Consider the following 23,592-nt stretch of genomic DNA (forward strand, 5'->3'; position numbering starts at 1 on the left):
ATGGTAATAACATGAACATTTTATTATTTTGTATATGTTTTGGTTTAAATATGGAACTATGGCTGCTGTGCTGAAGTCATTAGCCTAAGTGCCGGGTCGGAATGATCGCTCTGAAATAAATATTGACACAACTGCCGGTACTCCCAGCTGGCTTGACGTCTGGCCGTAAGCAGTACACTATATCAGACTTTTGATCAAGGTTACTTTAGTTAGCCATAGGTTATTATGCGGAACCGACCAACTTCAGCCCATATATCTCGCTCAGGTCTCCCCTTACATAAAGTCGTTCCTATCTGCAGTTCCTCGATACGTACAGTCTTGCCATGGTTCTCCACAAAGCCAGTCACGGTGGACTGGTCGACTCCCTCGCTAGCCTGGCTACCGCTCCAATCGTTCATTCAGAGCCAGAATTGGACACACCTGCTCCCTCATTCTTTAAGAATTCGTCAGACATACCTCCCTCCGGAAAAAATGAACAATCCTTTGACTTCAAGCAGGTACTCAGAGACCTCATGAAACGGTAAGTGTTTTGTGGTGATTTTATTAGATCATCCAATTCAATATTTCATTATCTCTCCTTCAGCCGTCAACATGAAGGAATAAAGGACCGCCAACTTGGTGTCATGTTTAAGGATCTGCGTGTCGTTGGTGCAGGTTCTCGTACCTCGCACCAGCCCACCGTGAGCTCACCTTTCCATCCCTCAACATTTCTGGCCAAGATAAGGGGGATTCGCAATCCCTCAATTAGAGATATCTTATCTGGATTCGAGGGTGTGGTCGCTCCTGGCGAAATGCTTCGTAAGTACAGGCCTTTCCTCGACCTCCGGTCTTGACCTTCCGTACAGTGGTCCTTGGCCGTCCCGGCGCAGGGTGCTCAACCTTACTCAAGACGCTCGCTAATCAACGTGGGGAGTATCATGCCGTTGAGGGTCAGATTTTCTATGATTCATTCACCTCAGAGGAGATACATGACTCCTTCCGTGGCGATGTCACTTACTGTCCGGAGGATGATATCCACTTCCCGACACTGACTGTCGACCAGACGCTCTCTTTCGCTGTTAGAAACCGTACTCCTGCAACTCGTCTTCCCGGTCAGACGCGCCAGGACTACGTTGAGGATACCACCACGATGCTCATGAAAGTTCTTGGCCTCTTTCGTTCGAAACACACCCTGGTTGGTAATTCTCAGATTCAAGGTGCTTCCGGTGGCGAGAGAAAGCGAGTTTCTATCGCAGAAACTTTAGGCTCTGCAGGCTCCCTTGGTGCATGGGATAAGTAAGGTGTTTTCATCTAAGGTGTCATGCTTCTAACTTGTCTCCCATTCAGTTCTACTCGCGGACTAGACTCTTCGACTGCCCTTGAGTTTGTCCGCGTCTTACGTTGCATCACAGACATCAAACGCACAACGACAATTGTCTCCCTCTACCAGGCAGGCGAGCCATTATACAACCTGTTCGATAAGGTCTGTGTTATCGCGGAAGGGAGGATAGCCTATTTTGGTCCAGCAGATTCTGCTAAAGATTATTTTATTGGTATGGGCTTCGAACCACAAAACAGACAGACTACCCCCGACTTCCTGGTTGCAGGTAAAGCATTGCGGCCGCCTTATATCGTCTTATAATCATCATTATCAGTTACGGACCCGAACGGGAGGAAAATCCGCCCTGGACATAAGAGCTCTGTGCCGCGAACGTCGGAGGAACTAGCTAGCTTTTTCATGGCTTCCGATCTCGGTCGTCAGAATCGGGAAGCCATTGAACAACGCCGCGAGCAATACGTTGGCAATCATGAGCACAAGGAGGGGTATCTGTCCAGCGTGGCTGCTGAACATGGCAATGCATCTACTGTGTACATGACCTCTATCCTCCAGCAAGTCAGAACGGTCATGAGGCGCCGTGTGCAAGTCATTATTGGTGATAAGTTCGAATTCTTTATGCGACTGGCGTAGGTGGCATTTTTGTTTGACCAACCCCCAGTAACGTTTGGCGTTAGTTCCCAAGTTTTTCAAGCGGTAATCATGGGCACCGTCTTCCTGAACGTTCCAAATGACACCTCGGCTTATTTTCCACGTGAAGGTGTTTTGTTCTTGTAATTATCTTCACCTGTCCTCATATAAGTTGTGCCTCACAGCTCTTTCAGCTCCCTCTTCTTCAATGCTATTACATCTGTCTCAGAAATTCCTTCGCTTTTCTTCCAGCGTCCCATCGTGCTTCGTCACCAGAAAGCCGCGTTACATTACCCTTTTATTCAGAGTCTCGCGCATACTATAGTCGATATTCCGGTCACTTTGATCGTCCAACTTGTGTTCGTTGTCATACTCTACTTCCTGGTCGGGTTACAGCGTTCTGCCTCACAGTTTTTGTAAGTTCTTCAAGCCGTCTGTTCTCCGCTTTAATACTCACCCTGCTGCGCAACAGCATTTTTTACCTTTTTGTCTTCTTAATGTCACAAACCATGAAGTCATTCTTCAGAGCTATTGCTGCAAGCTTGAAATCTCGTCCTAGCGCAATAGCTCTTAGCGGTATCTTCATTCTCTTGATGTCGCTCTATGGTGGCTACACAGTTCCTTGGCCAACTGCTCCAAGGGGCTTGCGGTGGATCATGTGGTTGAACGTACGTCATCCCTTGTACAATATTTTCTTCCTCTCAGTATCAATATTGCTGTCTTAGCCATTGTGGTGGGCGTTCGGTGGACTTGTTGTGAACGAGTTCCACACGCTCGACGGAGTTTGCTCCACCCTTGTCCCGCAGGGTTTGGGGTACAAGAATGTTTCACTTGCAAACCAGGTCTGCACAACTGTCGGATCACAACCCGGGCAGCTTCTCGTTGATGGCAACATCTATGTTGGATTGACGTTTGACTTTTGGTATAGTCAACTTTGGAGGGTGGGGCAGTCACTCTATACTTTGCGAATGGCTCATGACACCACCGCAGAATTTTGGTGTGCTTTGCGCCTTCTATCTTTTGTTCTTGGCCGTTCTCCTAGTTGCCACAGAACTCAATACCTCGTCTGCTTCAGACAGTGCTGTCATTCTCTTCAAGCAGGGATCTTGCGCTGTCGATGGGAATTCTAAGGTCCTTGACGAGGAAAAGGCTGATGCAGAGTTTCATTCTAGATCCCTCTCCCAGGTAGCTGATCCCTCGACTTTCGACAATCTTGAGAAGGTTAAGGATCTCTTCACGTGGCAGCACCTGCAATATGAAGTCCCCGTCGAAGGAGGGATAAAACGCCTTCTCGATGATGTCACGGGCTTTGTTATCCCTGGAAAGCTCACCGCATTAATGGGTGAATCTGGGGCTGGCAAGGTAAACCTTCCTATGATACCAGTCGCGCATGCCATTTACTTGAATGCTTGTAGACGACGCTCTTGAATGTTCTTGCACAACGTGTCGGTTTTGGTGTGGTAACTGGCGAGCGATTCTTTGGCGGACAGCCGCCCCCCATAGACTTCCAGGCTCAGACGTAAGTACCATCCTAATTTTTCCGATCTTACCTGACTGTCATGTTCAGTGGTTACTGCCAACAACTCGACACCCACCTTCCCGAGGCGACTGTCCGTGAAGCGCTCCTTTTCTCTGCTAGCCTTCGTCAACCACAATCAGTTCCTCTCGCTGAGAAGGAAACATAGTGCGTACGTTTTCTGCCCATGATCAACCCCCACCTAACTTTCCACTGCAGCGTTGATAAGTGCCTTCAAATGTGTGGTCTAGAGGAGTATGCCGATGCTGTTATCGGCTCTCTCGGGGTTGAGCACCGTAAACGCACCACCATTGCAGTAGAGCTCGCTGCCAAGGTTTGAACGCAAACCCTTCAAGCTACAGTTGTACTGAGAGACTAACAGCCTAAACTTCTACTATTCTTGGATGAGCCCACGTCCGGCCTTGACTCACAATCTGCCTGGGCTATCGTGCGTGTACTTCGCGAGCTTGCTGACCGTGGTCAGGCCATTCTCTGCACGTGAGTGACATTTTGACATGCGGTTTTTTCAATGTTTACGAGCTATACCAGAATACATCAACCTTCGGCGGAACTCTTCCAGGTCTTTGACAGATTGCTGCTCCTTCGCAAGGGTGGACAGACAGTCTACTTTGGCGATATTGGCGAGAACTCGTCGACCATGCTGAATTACTTTCAGCGTAATGGTGCTCCACGCTGCGGCTCTGATGACAATCCGTAAGTAAGGTGCAATCATACGGGTCTTGCGCTTACCAGGGAGTTTAAGGGCGGAATACATGCTGGATGTAATAGGTGCTGGAGCAACTGCAGTCTCCACCACTGATTGGTACAATGTCTGGAAGTGCTCGCCGGAAGCGGCGCAGCTTCAAGATCATATCAACGACTTGCATGAACAGGGTCGTTCTCACCCACACCAGCTTAGCGCCCGGTACTCTGTCTTTGCCACCTCATGGTTGCACCAGTTCGTTGCGCTCACCCACCGGAATTTCCAAGCATACTGGCGCAATCCTACGTATATTCGCGCCAAGTTTTTGCTTAATATTGCTGGCGGTCTCCTTGTGGGCTTTACATTCTTTCACGCAAATGACTCGTTGCAGGGCACTCAAAACAAACTATTCGTAAGTATATCAATTTCGTTTAATCCCATTCTCACTCCTCTTTAGTCAATATTCCTTTCCCTTGTGCTCTGTGTTCCCCTCGTTCATCAGCTAATGGCCGCCTACATCGACATTCGCACAGTGTACGAGATACGTGAACGTCCCACTAGAATGTATAGTTGGACTGCTCTCGTCATGTCCCAACTTGTCGCTGAGCTTCCTTGGAATGTGACAAGTTCCGCGATGTTCTTTTTTAGCTGGTACTGGACCGTTGGATACCCCACAGGCCGAGCGGGCTACACATTCCTCGTTCTCTCCATCGCCTTCCCGTTCTACTATACTACATTCGGACATGGTATCGCGTCCATGTCGCCAACCGCTCCAGTTGCATCCATATACTTTACAACTCTCGTTATCTTTATCCTGATCTTGTGAGATACGCACATTGAGCCACGCCACTTCATGCTAATAATCCACCAGTGATGGCGTCATCCAGCCGTTCTTCGAGCTGAATTGGTGGAGATGGATGTATAGGGCCTCTCCTTTCACATACATCATCGAGAGCCTCCTTGGTCAAGGTTTGTGAATGATTTCTTGCTGAATAATCGTACTCATGTTAGTCCTCTCGTAGCTATTGGCAGTCAAGCTATTATCTGCTCTTCCACGGAACTGGTCTCCGTCAACCCGCCGAAGGGTCTGACCTGCAGCGAGTACATGGATCCGTTCATTAAATTTGCTGGTGGTTACCTCACAAACCCTGGAGCTGCGGAGGGCTGCCGGTACTGTCCCTACAAGTTCACTGACCAGTATATGTACTCGAGGTTCAACATCAAATACAGTGATCATTGGCGCAATCTGGGCATTATCTTCGGATTCGTTGCGTTTAACGTGAGTTACTGCCGGATGTTGCTCAGATCTGGTCCTGATATACCTTGTGCAGACCATTGCGATTTTCTGGTTCACGTATTTCATGCGCATTCGCACTGTCAGCGTGTTTACTTCTCTTAAGCAGAAGCTAGCTCGTGGCAAATAAATTGCAATTCATGAATACCACACACCGCTTGATTACATACACCCGCAAAACTAGAATCAAATAGATTCACATTGCACACATGTCATTATTTTTTCGCGTTTCGGTCATGGGATACGATGTTTGTCCTCGTTCATTTGGTATTTTGCTTTGGAAAGTCGTACATCCTCCTTTTAATGCTCTAACGTCGTGCTGGTTCGTTCTTTCAGGTATTCTTTAACGGACATGTATTAATACTCACTAGACGGTCGATTCCTTCAGTATCTAGGTCTTTATTGTTGTTGTTTGAGTCGCGCCTCGATTCTGAGACGTTTGACAACACACTAGCAGACACTAGATTCGTTTGCACTACACCGCATTCGATACTGCCCTTCCAACTCCAGCGCTGCAGTCATAAAGCAACATACTTAATACCGCCAGGATGTACGATACCCTTGATGTTTTTTTTTTTTTTTTTTTTGCTTCAGATTTAGTCCTTTGGGGTCGTAGACCCTATGTTGGACATTGTCTCGTCATTAGCTATCTTTCATCTTTGGGGGGTTTGGATGCTTTTCATTTATGGTGCAGACATGTACTCTGTCACCGAGGTGAGCAGGCACGAAAGGAAAGCTGCGGGAGGAAGACGTGTTAGTAGGGGAGGTTGGTTATAGGGTCGTAGCTTCGTTGTCTTGTCTGGTTCGTTCTTCGATTTTGCTATGTGGTTCCTCTGTAATCGTGTCTTCTGTGGTTCCCGTCAGTGACAGCTTTGTTGGAGTGTCGATCCTTTCATGGGAGAGTGTATGGTTCGGGTTGGTATGTGCGGTTTGGGTATGTTTCCCTGTGACATTTTTACTGTGGTGTGTTATGTTCTTTTACATATGTTAATTCTCACCGAATATTGGCTTGAATCTTCCAGTGCTGTTGATGTATCGGATGAGGTGTGGGGTGATTTTGTCGGATGTTAAGATGTGGGCTATTGACAGTGCGTCTCGACGTGCGGCGTTTGCGAAGATATGGCGTTCCTTTCGGTATTGGGGGCATTCGAAGATATAGTGGTGAACCGTTTCGTTCGTGTTGGGGCATATTGGGCAGTGCGGGGTGTCGGATTTGTTGATTCGATGGAGGTGATGATTCAGGGGGATGTGTCGAGTACGGAGCTGGATGTACATGCTGGCGTGTCGTTTGGGTAAGCCGTTGATGAGTTTGAGATATTTGGTGGAGGGCATTGATGGGTCGATATCACGAGTTCGAGTGTAGCGTGGTGACTTTGTCCATAGGGTTTTCCAGAGTTCTTTTACCTTTATCTTCTGGGCGGCTCGTAGCGCAGGTGCATTGCATAGGAGTGGCTTATCTCGTAGATATTTGGGTAGCTGACGTTTTGGGCTGCTGTTTTCGGGATCTTCTGCAGCTTTCTTGGCTTCGCGGTCTGCTAGCTCATTGCCTGGTATGTTCTCGTGTCCGGGTACCCAACGGATGGTGAGATCGAAGTCTCCTTGTTCGTCCCGTCGTTTCGAAATCGATTTGATCATGTTGCTGAACTGTTCCGGAATGAAGTTGCTGCTGTCCTTGTTTGCTTTGGTTCCGCATACTATGGCTGCTTGGTTGTCGATTAGGATTGATGCTGGGTATGTCACATTTCGTTCTGTGGCTAAGAGGTGAGCTGCTAGCGTTAGGCCCAGTGTTTCGGCTTCGTATACTGTATGTTCTGCATCTGATCCTAGGTGGTAGCGTAGGATTCGCGGTTCCTGTCCTTCTCGTATCAGTATTGCTGCGGCTCCAATCCCTTCCTTGTATCCTGATCCGTCCGAGTATATGCGGATGATGTCCTTGAGTTGTTCATGCTCTTGTTTTGCGGCCTTCTTGTCCTTCGCTATCTGTGTCTTGTATGCTGGTTCTTCTGACGCTCTCGTTTGGTTTGACGAGTTGATCGTTTCGACGTCGTTTGGGAAGATGCGGAAGGTGTGGAGTAGGTTGTGCAATGATGAACGGTGAGTCTGAACGTTGTGTCCTGCTATCCATTGGAGTTTGCTGTATAGCGGATGGGATTGGGGGAGGGTGGCTAGGCGGACGGTGGCTCGGTGACAAATCTTCTGTAGGAGTAGTGGTATTGGTAGGAGATTCGCGTGGGCTTCGAGCGCGTCTGTTGGCGAGGTTCTCATGGCGCCGGTTATACTTAGCGCTGCTATGCGTTGTATGGATGTGAGTCTTTTCGCTATTCCTTTGGAGCCTCTTTGGGTGACATTCACATTGGATCCTCGTCTGAATATCGGTTTGAACCATATGTCTGCGCCGTATGCGAATTTTGGGACTGCCACTGTTAGGTAGAGTTGACGCATTAGTTTGGTTGGGATTCCCATGGTGGTTCTCGAGAGTCGTCGGATCTGTAGGACATATTCAGTTCCTTTCGCTATCGCATACGCTGCATGTTCTTTCCAGGTGAGTTCTTGATCCACAATGATTCCTAGGAAGCGGGTATGGTGCGCTGGTTGGATCGTAACTCCGTTGAGGATGATGGGACTTCGTTCCTTCGTTTTGCTGCGCGTGAAGTCCATGAGTGCAAACTTCGTTGTTTCGAACTTGGAGTTATGTTCTCTTGACCACTGATAGCCTCCGTTTTCTCATTCAAGCATGTCTCGCAGGATTTCATGCGTCTCCTCGAATGTTTCGGCTGTGGCGATGTAAGCTGTGTCGTCCACAAAGGCTAGTGCAATTTCTTCCCTTCGGTTACCTATTCGTCCTCGTGCTACTTCAACTAGGTCGGAGTTGTATATTAAGTAGCATATCATCGATAGCGGGTCGCCCTGGCCTATCCCGTTTGTTACTGGAAACCATTCTGATGTGAAGTCGTCAAATCGTAATTGGGTCCGTCGTCCTGTGAGCATTCGTTCTGTGAATGAGATGAGTTCCATTGGTAGTCGTCGACGTCGCATGTTGTGAATAAGGCGGCTGGTGACTGCATTCGGGAATGCTCCTTCGATATCTAGGAATAGTACTGATGCTACTCGTTTCATTCGCCATGCATCCTTGATTGTTGCCTCGAGTAGGTGTACTGAGTCGGTAGTTGAACATCCTGGTCGTCCTCCGAAATGGTTTGCTGGCAAAAGTTGGTGCTTTTCGAGGATGTTGGTGACTTGTTGGGTAACTATGGCTGTCAGTAGCTTACACATGGTGTTGATCAATGCTATGGGACGGTATGCTTTGGGTACGCTATAGTCGGCTTTGCCTGGTTTTCGTAGTACTATGGTTGTGAAGTCGCGCCATGGTTCATAGTACGTTTGGAGCGTGAAAACTGCGTCGAAGATTCGCATTAAGTATGGTACGAGTGTGTTGGCATTTCGTTTGAAGACTATGTTGCAGATCCCGTCTGGTCCTGGGGCTTTGAATGGGCTTGTGTTCTTGATTGCTCGTTCAACGTGTTCTTCCGTGATGCGTTCGAATGGAGTGATGGGTTCTGGGTACTCGAATTCCTCTGGAATGAAGTTGTCCACCGGAGGTGGGGGGAAGAATGTCTTGGCTAGGAGCGTGCTCTTCTCATCGTTAGATATGGCCTCCATGGTTGTGCCGTCTGCGTTCTTGGATTGTAGGACTGGTATTCGAGTTTTTCCGCCGTCGGTGCTGGGGGTGGTGACGTATTTGTTTGCTATCCAGAGTTCGCGTTGAGTGGTTTCTTCGAGAAATTGAGTCCAGTGTTCTTTCTTGGCCTTGTAGATAGCTTCTGAGACTTGGTTTCTGAATTTGCGGTGTTCCTCATGTGATGGGTGATTTGGTAGCGCTCTGAATTTATAGGATAGGTCACTTAGCTCGTGTTTGCGGTCTAGCATTTGGGACAGTTCCTTGGACCACCACCGCTTTGCGTGAGGATTCGGTTTGGATTTCGGTACGGTTTCGTCAACTACGTCTTGAAGGACTTTTGCGAGGCGTTTTGCTGCGAGTTGGAATTCTTCAAGGTCAACTAGCGGTCTTGGCTCTGGTATTGTTGTCAGTTGTTCCTTGAGTCGCGAGTTGAATTTCTCCCAGTCCACGTCTCGATAGTTGTAGTTGGTTGTCATCGTAACTTGAGGGATATCCAGGTCGAGTGTACTGAGGATGGGGATGTGGTCCGTTTTGGGGGGGCGTAGTCTTGGGGCTGTGTCGCATATTGTGAAGGCTTCAAGGGTGTGTTCGGTGCAGAAGACGTTGTCCGGTCGGGTCCAGTTGCCTGTGCGAGTTGATTGCAGTGTCGGTTTGTCCTTGACAAGGGCTTGGCACATTCCGTAGTCCGCCATGAGTTCAATCCAGGCCTGTGCATTTGCTTGTGCTTGTCGAGGCTCGCAGAGGTGTCGGTTCCGTTCTTCTTCCCATAGCGCATGGTGACAGTTGAAATCTCCTAGCCATAGAACATGATCATCGTGCATGGGCCGTATCATGCGGATGTTACTATTGAGGTACCGATGGAGGGTTGGGGGAGTATCTTGCTTGTCGCCGTCGTTGTAGATATTAAAGATAGTTAGTTTGCCGAAGGATCCTGTGAATTGAATTATTACTACGTCAGCTGAGGGAAAAGGAAGTTGTCTCCAGCTGTTGGTGTTAATACGTTTATGTACTAGTGTTACAGTACGCGAGCGCTTTGCTTGTGTGTAGCGGTGCGTTGGGTATACAACGTGCCAGTCGGGGGTGGCTCTTGTATTACCTTTCGTGTCTATGGTGGGTTCTTGGATGGCTATGATATCCCAGTCGCGAGCTGTGCTTGGTCCGCTGAGGATGCAGTGTTGAGCATCTGAGGAGGTGTTGAGGTTTTGCTGCCAGATTCGTAGTCGAGTCGTCAAGTTGTTCGGTGTGTTCATCATTTCCATGCGTCGTAGTCTCGTTGACTGAACTGTATTACGTCTGACGGATTGAGTTGGGATGTGGGGGATTCGGATCTTTGGCGTGTGGTCGTTCAGCTGGGTGCGAATCCTCTTGATGGTAGTCTGGTGCCTCTGGTTGGTGCTGCTCTTCTGGTTGGCGCTCTGTCACTGTTATCTCGATTGCCTTCGTTCCTTGTTGAATAGTCGTCGAGTCGTTGTTGGTGTAGTTCATTATTCGGGAAGGTTGTTGGCGGCATTTTCTTGTATGGTGGTGGCTTGGACGGAGTTGTCGCATGGGTCCATTCTTCATCTGTAGGAAAGTATGGTAGCGTGTTATCTGGGTATCTTTTGTCAGTATCTTCGCATTTTTGAATAAAGGAAGGGCAGTCGCAGCTCCAACTAGCGTGGTCGTCTGTGTTGCAGGCTGTGCAGAAAAACTTGTCTTTGGTCAGGCAGTCTGATGTTCGATGGTTGTTTCCACAATTTGCGCAGGTGTCTCCGTGGGCTATGCATTCCCTAGCTATATGACCAAAGTGTTGGCATTTCGCGCAGCGAAGTGGCTCGTGTCTGTTCTTCTTTGGCCACAGGAGAAGGTGATCTATTGTGATGCCATCGCGTATTGCTAGGTTTGCAGTTTGAGGTTCTGTGAAAGTGATCATTAGGTGCGCGACTTTTTGAGAACTTGACCGTTTCTCTGCCGGTTTAACCCAGCGTGTTGATAGGATCGTTCCGTTGTTCCATCCATTTTCGCTCTCCAGCTGCCGTGTGCTTTCAACATCAGTTGGGTTGTAGCTGACTGGTGTGAATGGGACAATCAGTGGGTAGGAGCGTTCTTTGAATGTCGCATCTGGGTCGAGGTTGCGCACTAGTTCGTCTTTGGTTCCAGGGTTGCTGTGGATGAAAGTTGCTGCTTCTTTAGTTGTCATTTCAATTATCATACTACCTTGCTTGAATTGTGTGACCGCTCGCATGTCCAGTTTCGGTGATTCGTCGTTTGTGGCTAGGTTCTTGAGGGCTGTTTTGACGTGTTCAACGAGTTGTGCGTGGGATGAGTTGCCTGCTGCAAGTGGGCTGTTAGATGTGAAACCTATCATGATTTGCCTTTCCTTGATTGCTTCACGCGCAATGAGTTGCAGTTAATGGGCTTGAGTCTCTGTTTCCGGTTGTTGGCCTTGGCTTGTCATGACTGCAGCTGCATATGATGGTTTGGAGTTTGCGGATTCAGTTGCTTGCTTTGAGAGGGTGTCTACTGTCGTTTGGATTTTCTCTAGTTGCAGGTTTGGGAGGCCGATGTTGCGTTTATATCTGTGGATAATTTCGTTAGTTTTTCTTCAGTATCTTGTAGCTTAGCTATGTGGGGAGATATCGCGGCTGTGACATGTCTTGCTATGATTTCAGTGGTTTCATCTGTTACGACTTCCTTCAGAACGAAAGCCACTGCACGAATTGCTGTTTGTGCTGGGAGGGATATGCCGGTTAGCTGAGTTGTGTGTAGGAGTATTTCGGATATAGCATCTATTGTGTATGGTTTCCCACTGATAGCGAGGGCGATACGTTCCAAGTAAGCTTTGCCTGTCGTCGCATTGATAACTTCGTTGTTCAGAGCTATGATCTCCGGAGTTGTCAATTTGGGTGGCGTGCGTCTGCTTTGTGTTGGTATCGCTGTTGCTGGTGCTGGGGTTGGAGGTCGGGAGGTCTCGGAGGTGTTATTGGTGGTGCTTGGTGCCATCATATCTCTTAGGTTTCGCGATCCGTTTCCTCTATTGCCCGCTGGGGCGGGTGCCGGTGCCATTATTATATGTATGTATAGTAGTAAAAAGGGTTTTGCGGTGTGTTGGACGCTTTATTGACGCGCGTTGGGCGCGTGGGTTCCGGGGTCCTAGTCGGAGTGCCACTTGGTTCAGGTCCAAGGGGCTTCACCCTTGATGTTTTCTATGTATATCCGCGATGATAGTCATGAACTTCTATCGAGCTATGAAGAATTTTATAGAAGAGGGATGAGGACAGTCACATCTCATTGGCATTACCATGCCCTGAAGTTCAGAGCTCAAACCACCCGACCATAATGCATTGCACAAAAACTTGCTGTTCACGAAATTTTGGGAAAAGAGGTTCGTTTACATAAGTGCCCGGAAGAAATTGGCAGGGGTTGCCCTATGTCTCTTTATTCTCTTTATGCACTAAAGGCTTGGCACGATTCAAGTTATCGACTGCATTACCACCTGCAGGACGGGAACCACACGTGCATGGAGAGAAAGCCTCAGCGGGCAACCAGCGAACGTCCCACACACTACGCAATTCTCGTTCTGAAGTCCATTAGATCAAGGCCTCGAGACTGAATACGAGTCGACCGTCGCATTCCACACCCGTTCTAGACTAATAGCGGTTCCGATGCTTGCCCTGCAGATAAAGAAGTACAGGTATACTCTGAGTCAGTGAAGTAGCCCCTAAGATTTCATGGATTTTCTAGCGTCTACTGGCCTTTCTTCTAGATTCAGGGGTTGCGTCTGGATCCAACATCAGGATAAAACTGCTGCAGCTCTCCAAGGCGTTGACCTGAAACACGATGATATCAAATGGATTAAAACACCCTTATTTGAGCAGGGGAACGTTGCAGTGAGTCGCGGCATTAGCAGCTATATGGCACAATTTGACTCCCACCTAACTGTTTGATCGAGGATGGTCGAACAGCTGCCATTGCTGATTTCTTACTACCAGTACTCCTCCTTGCGTCTTTGGATCTCTGGACTCTTATTGTGTGCGAGAACGCCACCTAAAATTTCATCTGCTTGTGCAACGTTGCTCGTACCTCGCCTTATGCTCACATATTCTCAGAAGACACGCAACACTTAAGAGCGCAATACACTACTGCCATGAAGAGCCAGTCCAGGACATTTCATCGTCAGATTCATTCATGGGTTTGGTGGTTAGGTTCTACCAAAAGTAAACTTGGCGCCGTCATTTCCCCAGAATTTTGCGGCTTACATGTGAATGCCACATCGGAGGAAGTTATCGACCACCGAGTATAACTGCATCGATGTTAGGGTTATTCGTATTTGATTAAAAACAATCTGACATCAAGCAAAAATCGATGCATTTGGGTGAGTCCGTTGACGCGGTGGGATGCTTTTTGACATTGACCTGACAGTTTTATCACTGCATGGGATGCTTGTACTCGCTGCAATATCATGTCTTCTTGCTGGAGCCCTGTTTTCAGCTCCAGGGCACTTTGGGCACTTCGGCGAGTGTACGTCTATCCGAGAGTTCTATCATAGGCAACTTTTTACATTGTTTGACTTCGGAGATTCTTCATGTGAATCACGTCGGTGATCGTTCGAGCACTAGTGACTGTCCATGCATCTCTTCTGATCTTCGGTTGCCTCTCACTCGCCAATGCCTGCTTCTAGGTATAAAAGATAGCTCGTGTATGAGGATCGAGCATTCATTAATTTTCGGGTTTGACCTAGTGTGTTGTTTGCGGCTGCCACTATTGCCATGATGTTCCATTCCATCACTATACTCGCTTGTGCCCTCAGCATTTTTACTCATGCTACTGCCTCACCCACAAAGCGTGATGCGAGTGTATGTGAGTTCACCGAGTGTCGAACTCCCCATTCTCCAACTGATGATGTGGTCCAGTAATCGACAATACCTTAGGAACGCTACCGTGAATGCTTTGGATCAACGTGATAACTTGATTGTTAGAGTCGACGTTGACGCTTGTAAGCATTTACTTATTTTGACGTCCCTCATGGCTAAGCCTTTCATAGGAGATACTGTCAATCTCCTCAGCCAAAAGCGCGATGATGACGGCTTGGTTAGCATTGACATTGGTCAGTACCGTATTTATTCAAGTTGGTGGCCAGTATTCAATAGTATCTCATTCAGACGTCGATAACCTTCTTAACAACGCTAACGTAAGTGTATTGAGTCGGTAAAAGGCGCTCGTTTCATCCGACGAGTGGTAAAATGCCAGATTTCCACTGGTGTGCTTAGCCTAGTAGCTTGTCGGCTGCTATCATGGGTTTGTTAAGTAAATATAGTTGCATGCAGTATTAGCTGTCGTTTTTTACAATGCATTGCATGTTTGATCAGTTTGTATGCGTACAACAGCTCTTACCACCGCATTTTTCATAGCACGGTGCAGGACTCAAGCTGGTAGGTAGTAAGAAGACAATCAAATACTCGTTTCCATCAAGGTAAATGTAAGGCCGTCCAATGGCCGGTATCATCAGATAAGTATAATATAATATAAGCCGTACAGTAAAGAATTTCTGCGCAAGAAACTGTAACGGTCTGCTGTGCTATACCACGAGTGACTTCGATGTATGCAAGGTAAGTGAAGTAAACTTCTACAGAGTTACATACATGATAAGTTATATACTTGCAAATAATTTGAAATATAAAGACGACAATGGACTGCGACATGGTATGCCTGCCAGAGGTACAACAATCCGAAGGGTATACAATTGGAAGTCTTGCAGAGCCGCAAGGTTAACTCTTACTGTCTGGTATAAATATTAAATTTCGGATGTCTCTCCTGGGTATTGCTTATGAGCCATGTACAAGTCGCAAGACTTTTTACACTCACTTGGCACGGGACACGGAAATTTGGAACAATAGTCGTCGATTTCCAATTGCATTTCACGCAAGGCTGGCCTGCCTAACTTCCTGAGGAACATTCCGATAGGGCCAGTCACAGGGTCTATAATGCGCTCGTTATGTGAACCGAGAATCTCTTCGGGATCGTAAGTGAAAAAATGAACGTGTCAGTCATAAATCAAGATATGTTTTGAAAAAAAAAAAAAAACTCACCACGGGTATCAGGAGCATAACTCCAAGCTGGTATTGATAAAGGGATGCAAAACGCCATCTCAATAATGAAGAAGAAACTGAAAAAGAGTGTAAGGAGAGCTGAAGTGCGCATTCTGCTCTTAGACGATAATTCTGCAGGAGATCTGAGGGGTGAGGGAACGTTAAAATCGCAAGTGCGGAGTAGGTCACTTATATGCTAATTTTTATTTCGTAAATGACGCTATAGTTGCCCGGGTCCCAAAGAAAGATAGCTTCCATTCGGACATGAGCGGTACTTACTGATGGCTGCCGACATCGAAGTCTGGGACGATGTTCTGATCAGTAACAAAATGTAGCAAAATGGAGAGTCCAATATTTTACACCTAGATTACAAGTAAGTATGTCACTTACTTACGGTGTGGGGACGTTCGCTGCCTGGAGAGACTCTGAGAGAGAGAACTTCTGTATTCACATACTGTTACAAAGAAAAGAAACTGTTAAGACGCGGTGCTCTATGGGCGGTGTTGATATGATAATGAGTATAAGTTGGATGTGTTGGTGCGCAAGTCAACTTACCAGGTTCGTTTGGCGTCCGAGTTGGGTACGATAGAACATGTCACTGCTGGAGATTGTCGAAGCGAAACATAATATTATTAAGTCACGTGACTCCCTGCCGAGTAGTAGGTCGGAAGCTTCCAAAGAAACTAGAATTCTCGCAGGTCCTAGCGCGTTTCTTGTCACAAAAACTTTCCCCAGATCCATATTACTTACACAAGCTACCATTTGTGTGGCGAACTTTAACCAACTGGGGCATGGAAATTTCGTCAATGTATGGGCCCACTGCGATGCCGGACCCGGAGATGTTTGGTTCGAGTCGTTTCCCATCCTAACTGTGCCCCTCTGGTCCGCAGTACCCGAGTTAGCTCAAGTTGTTGTCACAACTGTATCTGAGCTGCAGAATATGTATGTATGCAGCTTGTCGAGTGACAACTTGTTATTATATTTTTTCGTCTATGGTGAAAGTACATTTATGAATGTTGAAAGCGCGTGTGCAAGCTTGACCGCTGTACTAATAACGCTGGCCGACGAGATGATATTTGATACTATCAACATATTCATGACTTATGGCTCTCACTGACTGGGCTGCCAGTGGATGGACGGACGAACGGCCGGGCGAGGTGTCCAAGTTCCGACTCCCGACTGGTCTTAACTAAGCGACAAGCCTACTGAGCATCGTCTTCTTCTAAGCTCCAGGCAATGATTGAATATTATAGGCATATTATACAAGGCTAACATTGCCCATCAACAGCTTGTCGTGCCTCCACTCCCAATATATCCAGCATTTTGCTCCTCGACCGCACTGCCGCCCTTCTTTGCCTTCTCCTTTCCATTGGCTGCTCCTCAGCTTCGTCTCGTGCAATCAAAAAATCCAGGTAAGCTCGTTCCGCCGGACGAAACAAGTCGTCGAACGAGTCGTCGGCATAGAGTCGAAGTGCCCGAATTTCTCCTTCGGGTAACGACTCAAAATTAGTTGTGTGGCAGAGGGACGCCACCGGCGGAACATCCAAGGGTCCAATCGTTTCACCAAGCCGCATTGCTTCGGCATATTGCTGAAGGACAGCATTGGGAGGTGTGGCAAACGGATCTTCAACATCCCAAACAAAGCCTCTCGAACCGTGAAGTCGATCTTCCTCCTCTTCTTCATGATTTCCCGCTATATATCTGTCTGCAAGAGGTGTTTCGGTCTCTTCAATCTCACCGGGCTCCAAGAACGAGCATGCACCGTCGTCGTTGACGGTAGTCGACAGTTCTTCGAATTCCTTGACGGGTGGCTCGTTTGAGCACAAGCCCAAGACCACGCGTTGCGTATACCCCCCAATCACTCTGCGCTTCCTGTGCTTCTCTACCAAGTCCATCCCCATACCTAAAGCAAGCCCCAGGCCCTTACGTGGCCTAAAGACGGTCACAGCACTTGAATTGCGGCTACGTGCACGCTTTGCACCTATGAGAGCCATCATCTCTGCCAGGGTATATCCAACTTGGGGATCCTCTTGGTCTGCAGGTGGGACTCGAGCGAGTCTCCCATCCTGGTCCACGTGATTGCGTGTGAGTGTAATACCAAGGATCTTGGCAGCCTTGTGATCTGATTTACCAAAAGCCTTTCGCTCGGCGGGGTTGAGTCTGTTTGTGGCGGAGGGTGCCAGAGCGTCGGCGATGTTCATCGATGCAGCGCTACCGGAGCGCGTCATGACTGTTTGGATGGACGTGTTTTCCATAATATTGCAAGACTGGAGTCAAGGAAGAAACTCGCAAAGCGGAGTGAACGATTTGTGGTGACCGCCATAGACATTGCGAGGCGCATCTTATATCCCGAGCACTGTGGACGGCTTTGGTGCATTTGACCATCCACAGTGCCTATAATGGGTCGGTATGCGAACCTAGTGGCATGTGTCTTTGTTCATCTCGCTTTAATTGCCGGTTTTGACAGGTGGTCCACAGCACTGTGGTCTCTCATTGGTCTTTAGTGGCATGAGACGCGTGTTGTCTTGAATGGCGATAGGTTGTGCGAAAAGGGTTGAATCCTTCGTAGCTGATACGATTGGTAAGCAATACGGGTGAATGTGAGAATATGATACTGATCATCTGCTCACGATAGTAGTGAGTCTGATCATCTATGCAGGTCCCCTGCAACAGAACCGCATGGACCCATGCGATCACCCACGTCGGTCTCGTCTGGCAGATGTTGAGATATTTACATGATTGTAGGACCTGATTCGCTTCTATTGCTGCGTCGCTCTAGCAGGCCAATCTCTGCTCACCGGCGCATATGATCCAACTTCTTGAATGTTCCTCGCTAACTCAACTATACCCCTTGTGACACTACCCTTTTGGTGGGTATACCTTCAGTGACCGGACATACCCTACCATGCACCGACACCGTTCGAGATCTTTGGACAACGACGAAACTTATTCTGGGGAGCTTTGATCAGTGCCGTATTTCGTTATGTACGATTATTTGATAACGGCGTCAGAGGGTTCAGACAAACTGGTATCCTCAAAGACTTTACGACAATCCAATCGTTCGTTACTGTGGCGTCGCAGATGTCTCAGATCGATGCCCTAATTTGAAGGTATTCGATGTGGTGGCATTGCATGTTCAAGGTTCAACTTCGATTATGATTGCTAATTATAAAATTATGGCTTAGCAAGGAGATTCATTTCTCGACGTATTAGAGAGGCGACAAGCCCAATGGTTCATGACTGAAACAACGAGGCAAATTTTGTGATTGGTAACCCACTCGTACTAGTGTGGTCTCACAGGTGAGTAACTCAAAGCCTGTCGCCACAATTTTGAGCGCATAAGCGCTTATCGGTTTCCAGTAATGGGTGTTGAATGGATAAGCACATCAGTACTCGACAAATACCGTCTAGTGCGAGTTTCAGAATTGATCTCCCTATTCGTGTAAGTGGATCTTCGAGTTACCATTTTTGGACACCAAAGACCCCTCTATAAGGCGGACGAACGTTTCAGTTTCAACAATAATTCACTCCCCATGCTCTCCGCTCATATTCTCGCTGGAGCGACGTCGTGTATTATTTTGCTGGTTGCCGCTTTGCGCTTGAGTCGCGGACGCGTCTACCCTTTGCCTCTGCCGCCTGGCCCTCGTCGTTTACCATTTCTGGGTAACGCACTGCAATTAGACACCAAACGACCCTGGCTCACATATACTGCGTGGGGGAAGATATATGGTAGGTGGATCAAGGTCTCTTCAAGCACTTAGATTTAATTCCATCCTTTTTCATAGGCAAAATTATCCACTCTCGCATCCTTGGGATTGATATGATCATCATAAACTCTGAGTCGATCGCGCGGGAGTTGTTGGACAAACGTTCTGGAATTTACTCGGATCGCCCCGTCATTCCCACCAATGAAATGTATGTCTGCTCTCATTCAGCCTATTCTGAATTAGCTGACGAGACAGAGCTGGACTGGGTTTCAATACTGTACTCCTTCCGTATGGTGAGACTTTGCGACAACATCGCAAGATCTTCCATCAAGTTCTCAGGGCCGAAGCCTCTTTATCATACCACGGGATGTACTCTCGCCACGCGAATGAACTAGTGTTCGATCTCTTGAAGGCCACCGGTGACTTGCAGAAACCCATTCAAGCGTACGTCCCTAATTCAGTAACATTGTAACATCTGATCCAACTGACAATCACACAATTGTTCCAGATACACGGCATCGCTAATCATGGCCGTGACATATGGACACTCTGCTCGCGGAACTCAAGACCCATTCCTTGCCCGTACGCAAGAACTTTTGGATATTGCCAGACATCTTCTTTCTCCCGAAAGGGCTGCCATGTTCACAGCCTTTCCTTTCCGTGAGTACGCCAATGCTATCGACGACGTCGATTTGAACATTTGGCATGTCGGTTGCAGTCAAAAAGCTACCAGTTTGGTGCTTTCGTGGAGCCTATGCCCTGATGGGACGCAGTAGAGAATTATGTCAACAGCTTTTAAACGAGCCCTTTAACGAGGTGAAGGCACAGATGGTACGTTTGCGCACTGTCGATGGACGATTTACATGATCTGCTTGCCTGTAGGCAAATGGTACCGCTTCACAATCATTAGTCGCTGACTTCCTCAGTCAAGCCGACGACGGTGCTGACGAAGACACGATGAAAGCTGTTGCGTTGATGGGATACATAGGTAATTGTTTTATAAAAACACAGGATTCATTATTTGACACGGATATGGCGTTTAGGGGGCATAGACACGGTGAGCCATTAATTTAAGAAATCCTTATCATTTCTTCCCTTACCTTAATGTCCCGCAGTCTACATCTACATTGCATGTATTCTTGATGGCTATGATGCTCTATCCAGACGTCCAAGCCAGGGCTCGTGCAGAAATCAATCAAGTCGTGATGCACGATAAAATGCCATCCATTGATGATAGACCATCGTTGCCCTACCTCGATGCCGTTCTCCGTGAGGTTCTCAGATGGTATCCTCCCATACCCCTAGGTCGGTTCAGTGATGTGCCTTGGTGTTTACGCAATTGCATAGCTAACTCTTTGCACAGGAATGGCGCATGCAACAACAAATGATGATATTTACGGCGGGTACTTCATACCCAAAGGTTCGTCATATGAGTTGGGGTTGCATCGCCTTATCTATAGTTCAATTAGGTACGGTGGTAATGGTTAATCAATGGTATGTACGATGCAGTGCATCTAAATGCTTGAGCTTAGCATGATTCAGGGCACTGTCTCGGGACGAGGACATATTTCCTGATGCATCGCGCTTCGATCCCACTCGTCATCTCACAGCTGATGGGAAGCTGAAGGACAACTTCGTCCACCATTTTGCCTTTGGTCATGGCAGGTGAATACCTCACAATTAGTATCATTTTCAGTTGTTCATCGACTTGTGCAGGCGCGTTTGTCCTGGTAGGATAACTGATGATTCATCAATGTTGGGGACGGCATGCTTATGCCCTTGGCAGGTCGTTGGTTTGTAGAGAACAGTCTGTGGACTGCAGCGGCTGCCGTACTTGCCGTCTTACGCATCGATCATGCCAGAGACTCCAACGGAGACAAGATCGAGGTAAAGCCGGAAATCTCCACCGGCATGGTGATGTAAGTGGCCTCGACGTACGCGTGAGATACAACTAACTTTCAGTCCGAAGTCGCCCGGAGCCTTTCCAGTACTCGTTCGAAACCGTGAATTCAGCCAGAGAAGGGTATCTTCGAGCGATGATGAATTTGAAGTAGACGTTGTTTGCGCTGTACATAGGGTGTACAAATATTCTTGGTATGTATGGCGCCGTGCAGTGTGAGCTAAGCGCTGAGGCCGGAGGTTTTGTGATCTGATATTGACAATGGGAATTACTTTTATGCTCTATTGCCGAAATCTCGTGAACCCCGTGGCACCATCGTTATTGCCACACCCCTGATGCCGAAGGAACGACTAAGGGTAAACTGTTGCGATGCTCAGGTGCGGTCACATGAATCTTATTTCAATTAACTGATGATCATCTCACACTGCATTCAGCTTAGTTGGCACGTACGTTTTGTCATTTACTCTGGACATATTTACTAAAAGTAACTGAGCGACTGAGTAATAGATCAGCTTACAAGGAGAAAATTGACTCCGCTGTGATATATCGACACAACACAGCTTGAATTAATTCAGGAGCAGGTAGATTATATGTGCACGCGTAGGCACATTGGTGCATGTTGACATATCACTGATTTGAACGTCGAAAGTTTTAGGTCAAGTTGGTGTCAATAAAGCCGCGTTAAATCTGCGACAGTTCATTATCATTTAGGCGTCAAGGAAACGGGGATAACTACGTACGCGTACTGCGGCAGGCACCTCGAGATCCAGTGCAGTACTCGCACTCAATTTGACCAATCCGAGTCGCTAGCATTACTAAGACGCTAGTTGTCTCCAAGTCATCCATCATGAAGGCGCCATCCCTTTATGAATGTCCAGTCGCGCTTTGCAGCATACTCATGCATAACCTTAGCTCACAGGTACCGTGCGCAGTGCTCGCCGCGCTTAGGGCGGATACGTTATGCAACCGAGGGGTCCGGAGATTACTCTGCTTGACCCGGCGATCATGGAAAATCTCAAGTCAAGTCGTTGCCCGTCATTCAGGCCTAGGCCTTAAAGTCCCGACACGATGGCGGAACATGGTCTATGTCCTTGATTGAAACAAGGATCACCTCACGAAGAGCACAAAGTCCTCGAGAGAAAAACATCACAAGCGGTCTCACATGTTATGGAATTTGTATATGCTAAGTCTAGATTTTTGTTGAAAAAGCCGATCAAGCAAATTCTGACCCTTGGGTTTACGTAGAAATTACGTTTGAACAAGGAATCTGATTGGTGGAGGGACACGGCATGACTATACTCGATGCTAGAACTCCTTTTAGTTTTTCCCTTGCTTCTTGTTCACAGCATGTACAAACTCAGGCATATTAATAACTCGGGACCTTATTCCTGAGAGCAAATCTTGGCGGGTCCGTCTTGCACTATAAAATGCAGGCGCTCTAACAATGGAAGACTATCCCGCTAAGCACTCTTAGCTTTTTGTTCTCCATCTCCTTCGCGCACGTTCTCCTCACTTCCTTCAATCGCCCCCCACTGCTACTATGCTGTCCAAATCCCTCGCACTTTTTGCTGCCTTTGCTGCTATCGTTCCCGCGTTTGCTGCCCCCCTTCCTGAGCAACTCGCTAACGTTGTTGCTGGTAAGTCCCGTCTCAATGATGCGTTTTGCCTCTTAATTATGTTGTTATTGTAGTTGTTGAAAACGTTGGCGACGATGCTAAAGTCAATGTACTGACTCGTGGTCCCGCTGGTATGTATAAAATATTTTGATGATCTACTGATGTTGACCAGAATGTCTTTTTAGCCTTCGAGGAGGTCGCCAGAAGACTTGAACTCTCCGGACGAGACAGCGGATGCAGCCTTGCTGACGTCGACATTAGTAAGTCATTCGCCTCAAGTCGAGCTCTGCATCCTGACCGGAACTGAACAGTTATTTCCAATGTGCTTAACAATGCCACGATTAATGTCTTGTCTCCATCTAAGCGCGGCGGCTGTGATATTCTCGGACTTACTATTGGTAGGAATTTCCTTCTCGGTTATCGCTTTAAATGTTAAATAATTTTCAGAGGTCACTGATGTGTTGAACAACCTTGACGTCAACGTTCTCAGCCCTGGAAAGTCCAAGCGCAGTGATTTCACACTTGCTCAACTTGAATCGCGTACGTTGTTTTTGTGTACGCTTTGTATTCCCGACCTAATAGTTGCGTTGCAGTCGTCACTAGCGCAGCGCAATCGAAATCCAAGACGTCTCGCTCAGCGGCTGACAAACGTGGACTTGTCGATGTCACCGCGGTAGTAGATGACGTTCTCAACAACCTCGATGTTAATGTCCTGACCAAGCGTGGTGATTATACCGTGTCTCAAGTTGCCAACGGTATGATACGTGCCTATCTCTGTTACCGCCAGATTTTGACTTTACATCGTAGCCCTTCTAAACGCTCTCAATAGCCGGGCGTCGAAGCGCTCAGGCGAAACCCCTGGCGTCAGCGATCTTACTGAACTGGTTCTTGACGAGCTAAATGCTCAGAAAGCTGCTAAGCGCGCTGATTAAGCTACTATCGCTGCCGGTAAGTAATGTCACGGCCGTAAATTGAACACCTCATAAGTCAAATTCAGTTGTCGCCAATGATTTCAATCCGAAGGTCTGTCGCCTGAATGACTCAACCCTCATACCCGACGTCGCGGACATCTCTCGCCCTTCGTTAACTACTGTCACTCGTTAGATCACGTATTCCATAGCCGCGTAATGAATTCTCGCAATCTCCGTGGTGTGATGAAACGTT

The 23,592-nt window shown here is 47.6% G+C and overlaps 8 protein-coding genes across 8 annotated transcripts; 4 read left to right on the forward strand and 4 right to left on the reverse strand.

Moving 5' to 3' along the window:
• The first annotated feature begins 97 nt into the window (after window positions 1–97).
• Window positions 98–5,968, forward strand: BJ212DRAFT_1423726 (pleiotropic drug resistance ABC transporter). Its single transcript, XM_041337640.1, has 20 exons — window positions 98–520; window positions 584–798; window positions 846–1,275; window positions 1,327–1,586; window positions 1,635–1,944; window positions 1,993–2,088; window positions 2,140–2,361; window positions 2,418–2,613; window positions 2,671–2,886; window positions 2,936–3,307; window positions 3,361–3,464; window positions 3,513–3,629; window positions 3,681–3,795; window positions 3,844–3,959; window positions 4,011–4,175; window positions 4,225–4,576; window positions 4,622–4,986; window positions 5,036–5,133; window positions 5,187–5,443; window positions 5,496–5,968. The coding sequence occupies exons 1-20, from the start codon at window positions 324–326 to the stop codon at window positions 5,586–5,588; spliced, it is 4,296 nt and encodes a 1,431-aa protein (XP_041198306.1). The 5' UTR covers window positions 98–323; the 3' UTR covers window positions 5,589–5,968.
• A 4,065-nt stretch (window positions 5,969–10,033) lies between these two features.
• On the reverse strand, window positions 10,034–10,279 carry BJ212DRAFT_1236693 (uncharacterized protein; the record flags this gene model as incomplete). The annotated part of the gene is made up of 1 exon (XM_041329543.1): window positions 10,034–10,279. A coding segment is annotated over one exon (246 nt), but the record flags the coding sequence as incomplete, so codon positions are not given.
• A 203-nt stretch (window positions 10,280–10,482) lies between these two features.
• Window positions 10,483–11,361, reverse strand: BJ212DRAFT_1261619 (uncharacterized protein; the record flags this gene model as incomplete). Its single annotated transcript, XM_041330191.1, has 1 exon — window positions 10,483–11,361. One exon carries the CDS (start codon window positions 11,359–11,361, stop codon window positions 10,483–10,485), a length of 879 nt encoding a protein of 292 aa, XP_041198308.1.
• A 296-nt stretch (window positions 11,362–11,657) lies between these two features.
• BJ212DRAFT_1475900 (uncharacterized protein) lies at window positions 11,658–12,182 on the reverse strand (the record flags this gene model as incomplete). The annotated part of the gene is made up of 1 exon (XM_041339297.1): window positions 11,658–12,182. The coding sequence occupies one exon, from the start codon at window positions 12,180–12,182 to the stop codon at window positions 11,658–11,660; it is 525 nt and encodes a 174-aa protein (XP_041198309.1).
• Window positions 12,183–14,141: 1,959 nt separating this feature from the next.
• BJ212DRAFT_1295727 (uncharacterized protein) lies at window positions 14,142–14,907 on the forward strand (the record flags this gene model as incomplete). Its single annotated transcript, XM_041332344.1, has 5 exons — window positions 14,142–14,223; window positions 14,246–14,307; window positions 14,528–14,589; window positions 14,660–14,725; window positions 14,799–14,907. 5 exons carry the CDS (start codon window positions 14,142–14,144, stop codon window positions 14,905–14,907), a joined length of 381 nt encoding a protein of 126 aa, XP_041198310.1.
• A 1,566-nt stretch (window positions 14,908–16,473) lies between these two features.
• On the reverse strand, window positions 16,474–17,433 carry BJ212DRAFT_1295728 (uncharacterized protein; the record flags this gene model as incomplete). Its single annotated transcript, XM_041332345.1, has 1 exon — window positions 16,474–17,433. The coding sequence occupies one exon, from the start codon at window positions 17,431–17,433 to the stop codon at window positions 16,474–16,476; it is 960 nt and encodes a 319-aa protein (XP_041198311.1).
• A 1,305-nt stretch (window positions 17,434–18,738) lies between these two features.
• BJ212DRAFT_1260262 (cytochrome P450) lies at window positions 18,739–20,835 on the forward strand (the record flags this gene model as incomplete). The annotated part of the gene is made up of 12 exons (XM_041330100.1): window positions 18,739–18,934; window positions 18,991–19,120; window positions 19,168–19,356; window positions 19,421–19,572; window positions 19,631–19,743; window positions 19,795–19,900; window positions 19,956–19,969; window positions 20,028–20,217; window positions 20,276–20,351; window positions 20,455–20,577; window positions 20,629–20,642; window positions 20,699–20,835. 12 exons carry the CDS (start codon window positions 18,739–18,741, stop codon window positions 20,833–20,835), a joined length of 1,440 nt encoding a protein of 479 aa, XP_041198312.1.
• Window positions 20,836–22,263: 1,428 nt separating this feature from the next.
• Window positions 22,264–23,372, forward strand: BJ212DRAFT_1321356 (uncharacterized protein; the record flags this gene model as incomplete). The annotated part of the gene is made up of 6 exons (XM_041334404.1): window positions 22,264–22,449; window positions 22,503–22,559; window positions 22,614–22,688; window positions 22,740–22,826; window positions 22,876–22,968; window positions 23,022–23,372. Coding segments are annotated over exons 1-6 (610 nt in total), but the record flags the coding sequence as incomplete, so codon positions are not given.
• Between the last annotated feature and the right edge of the window lie 220 nt (window positions 23,373–23,592).

The sequence above is a fragment of the Suillus subaureus genome (assembly GCF_016647635.1).
Source record: "Suillus subaureus strain MN1 chromosome Unknown BJ212scaffold_3, whole genome shotgun sequence".
Classification (NCBI taxonomy): domain Eukaryota; kingdom Fungi; phylum Basidiomycota; class Agaricomycetes; order Boletales; family Suillaceae; genus Suillus; species Suillus subaureus.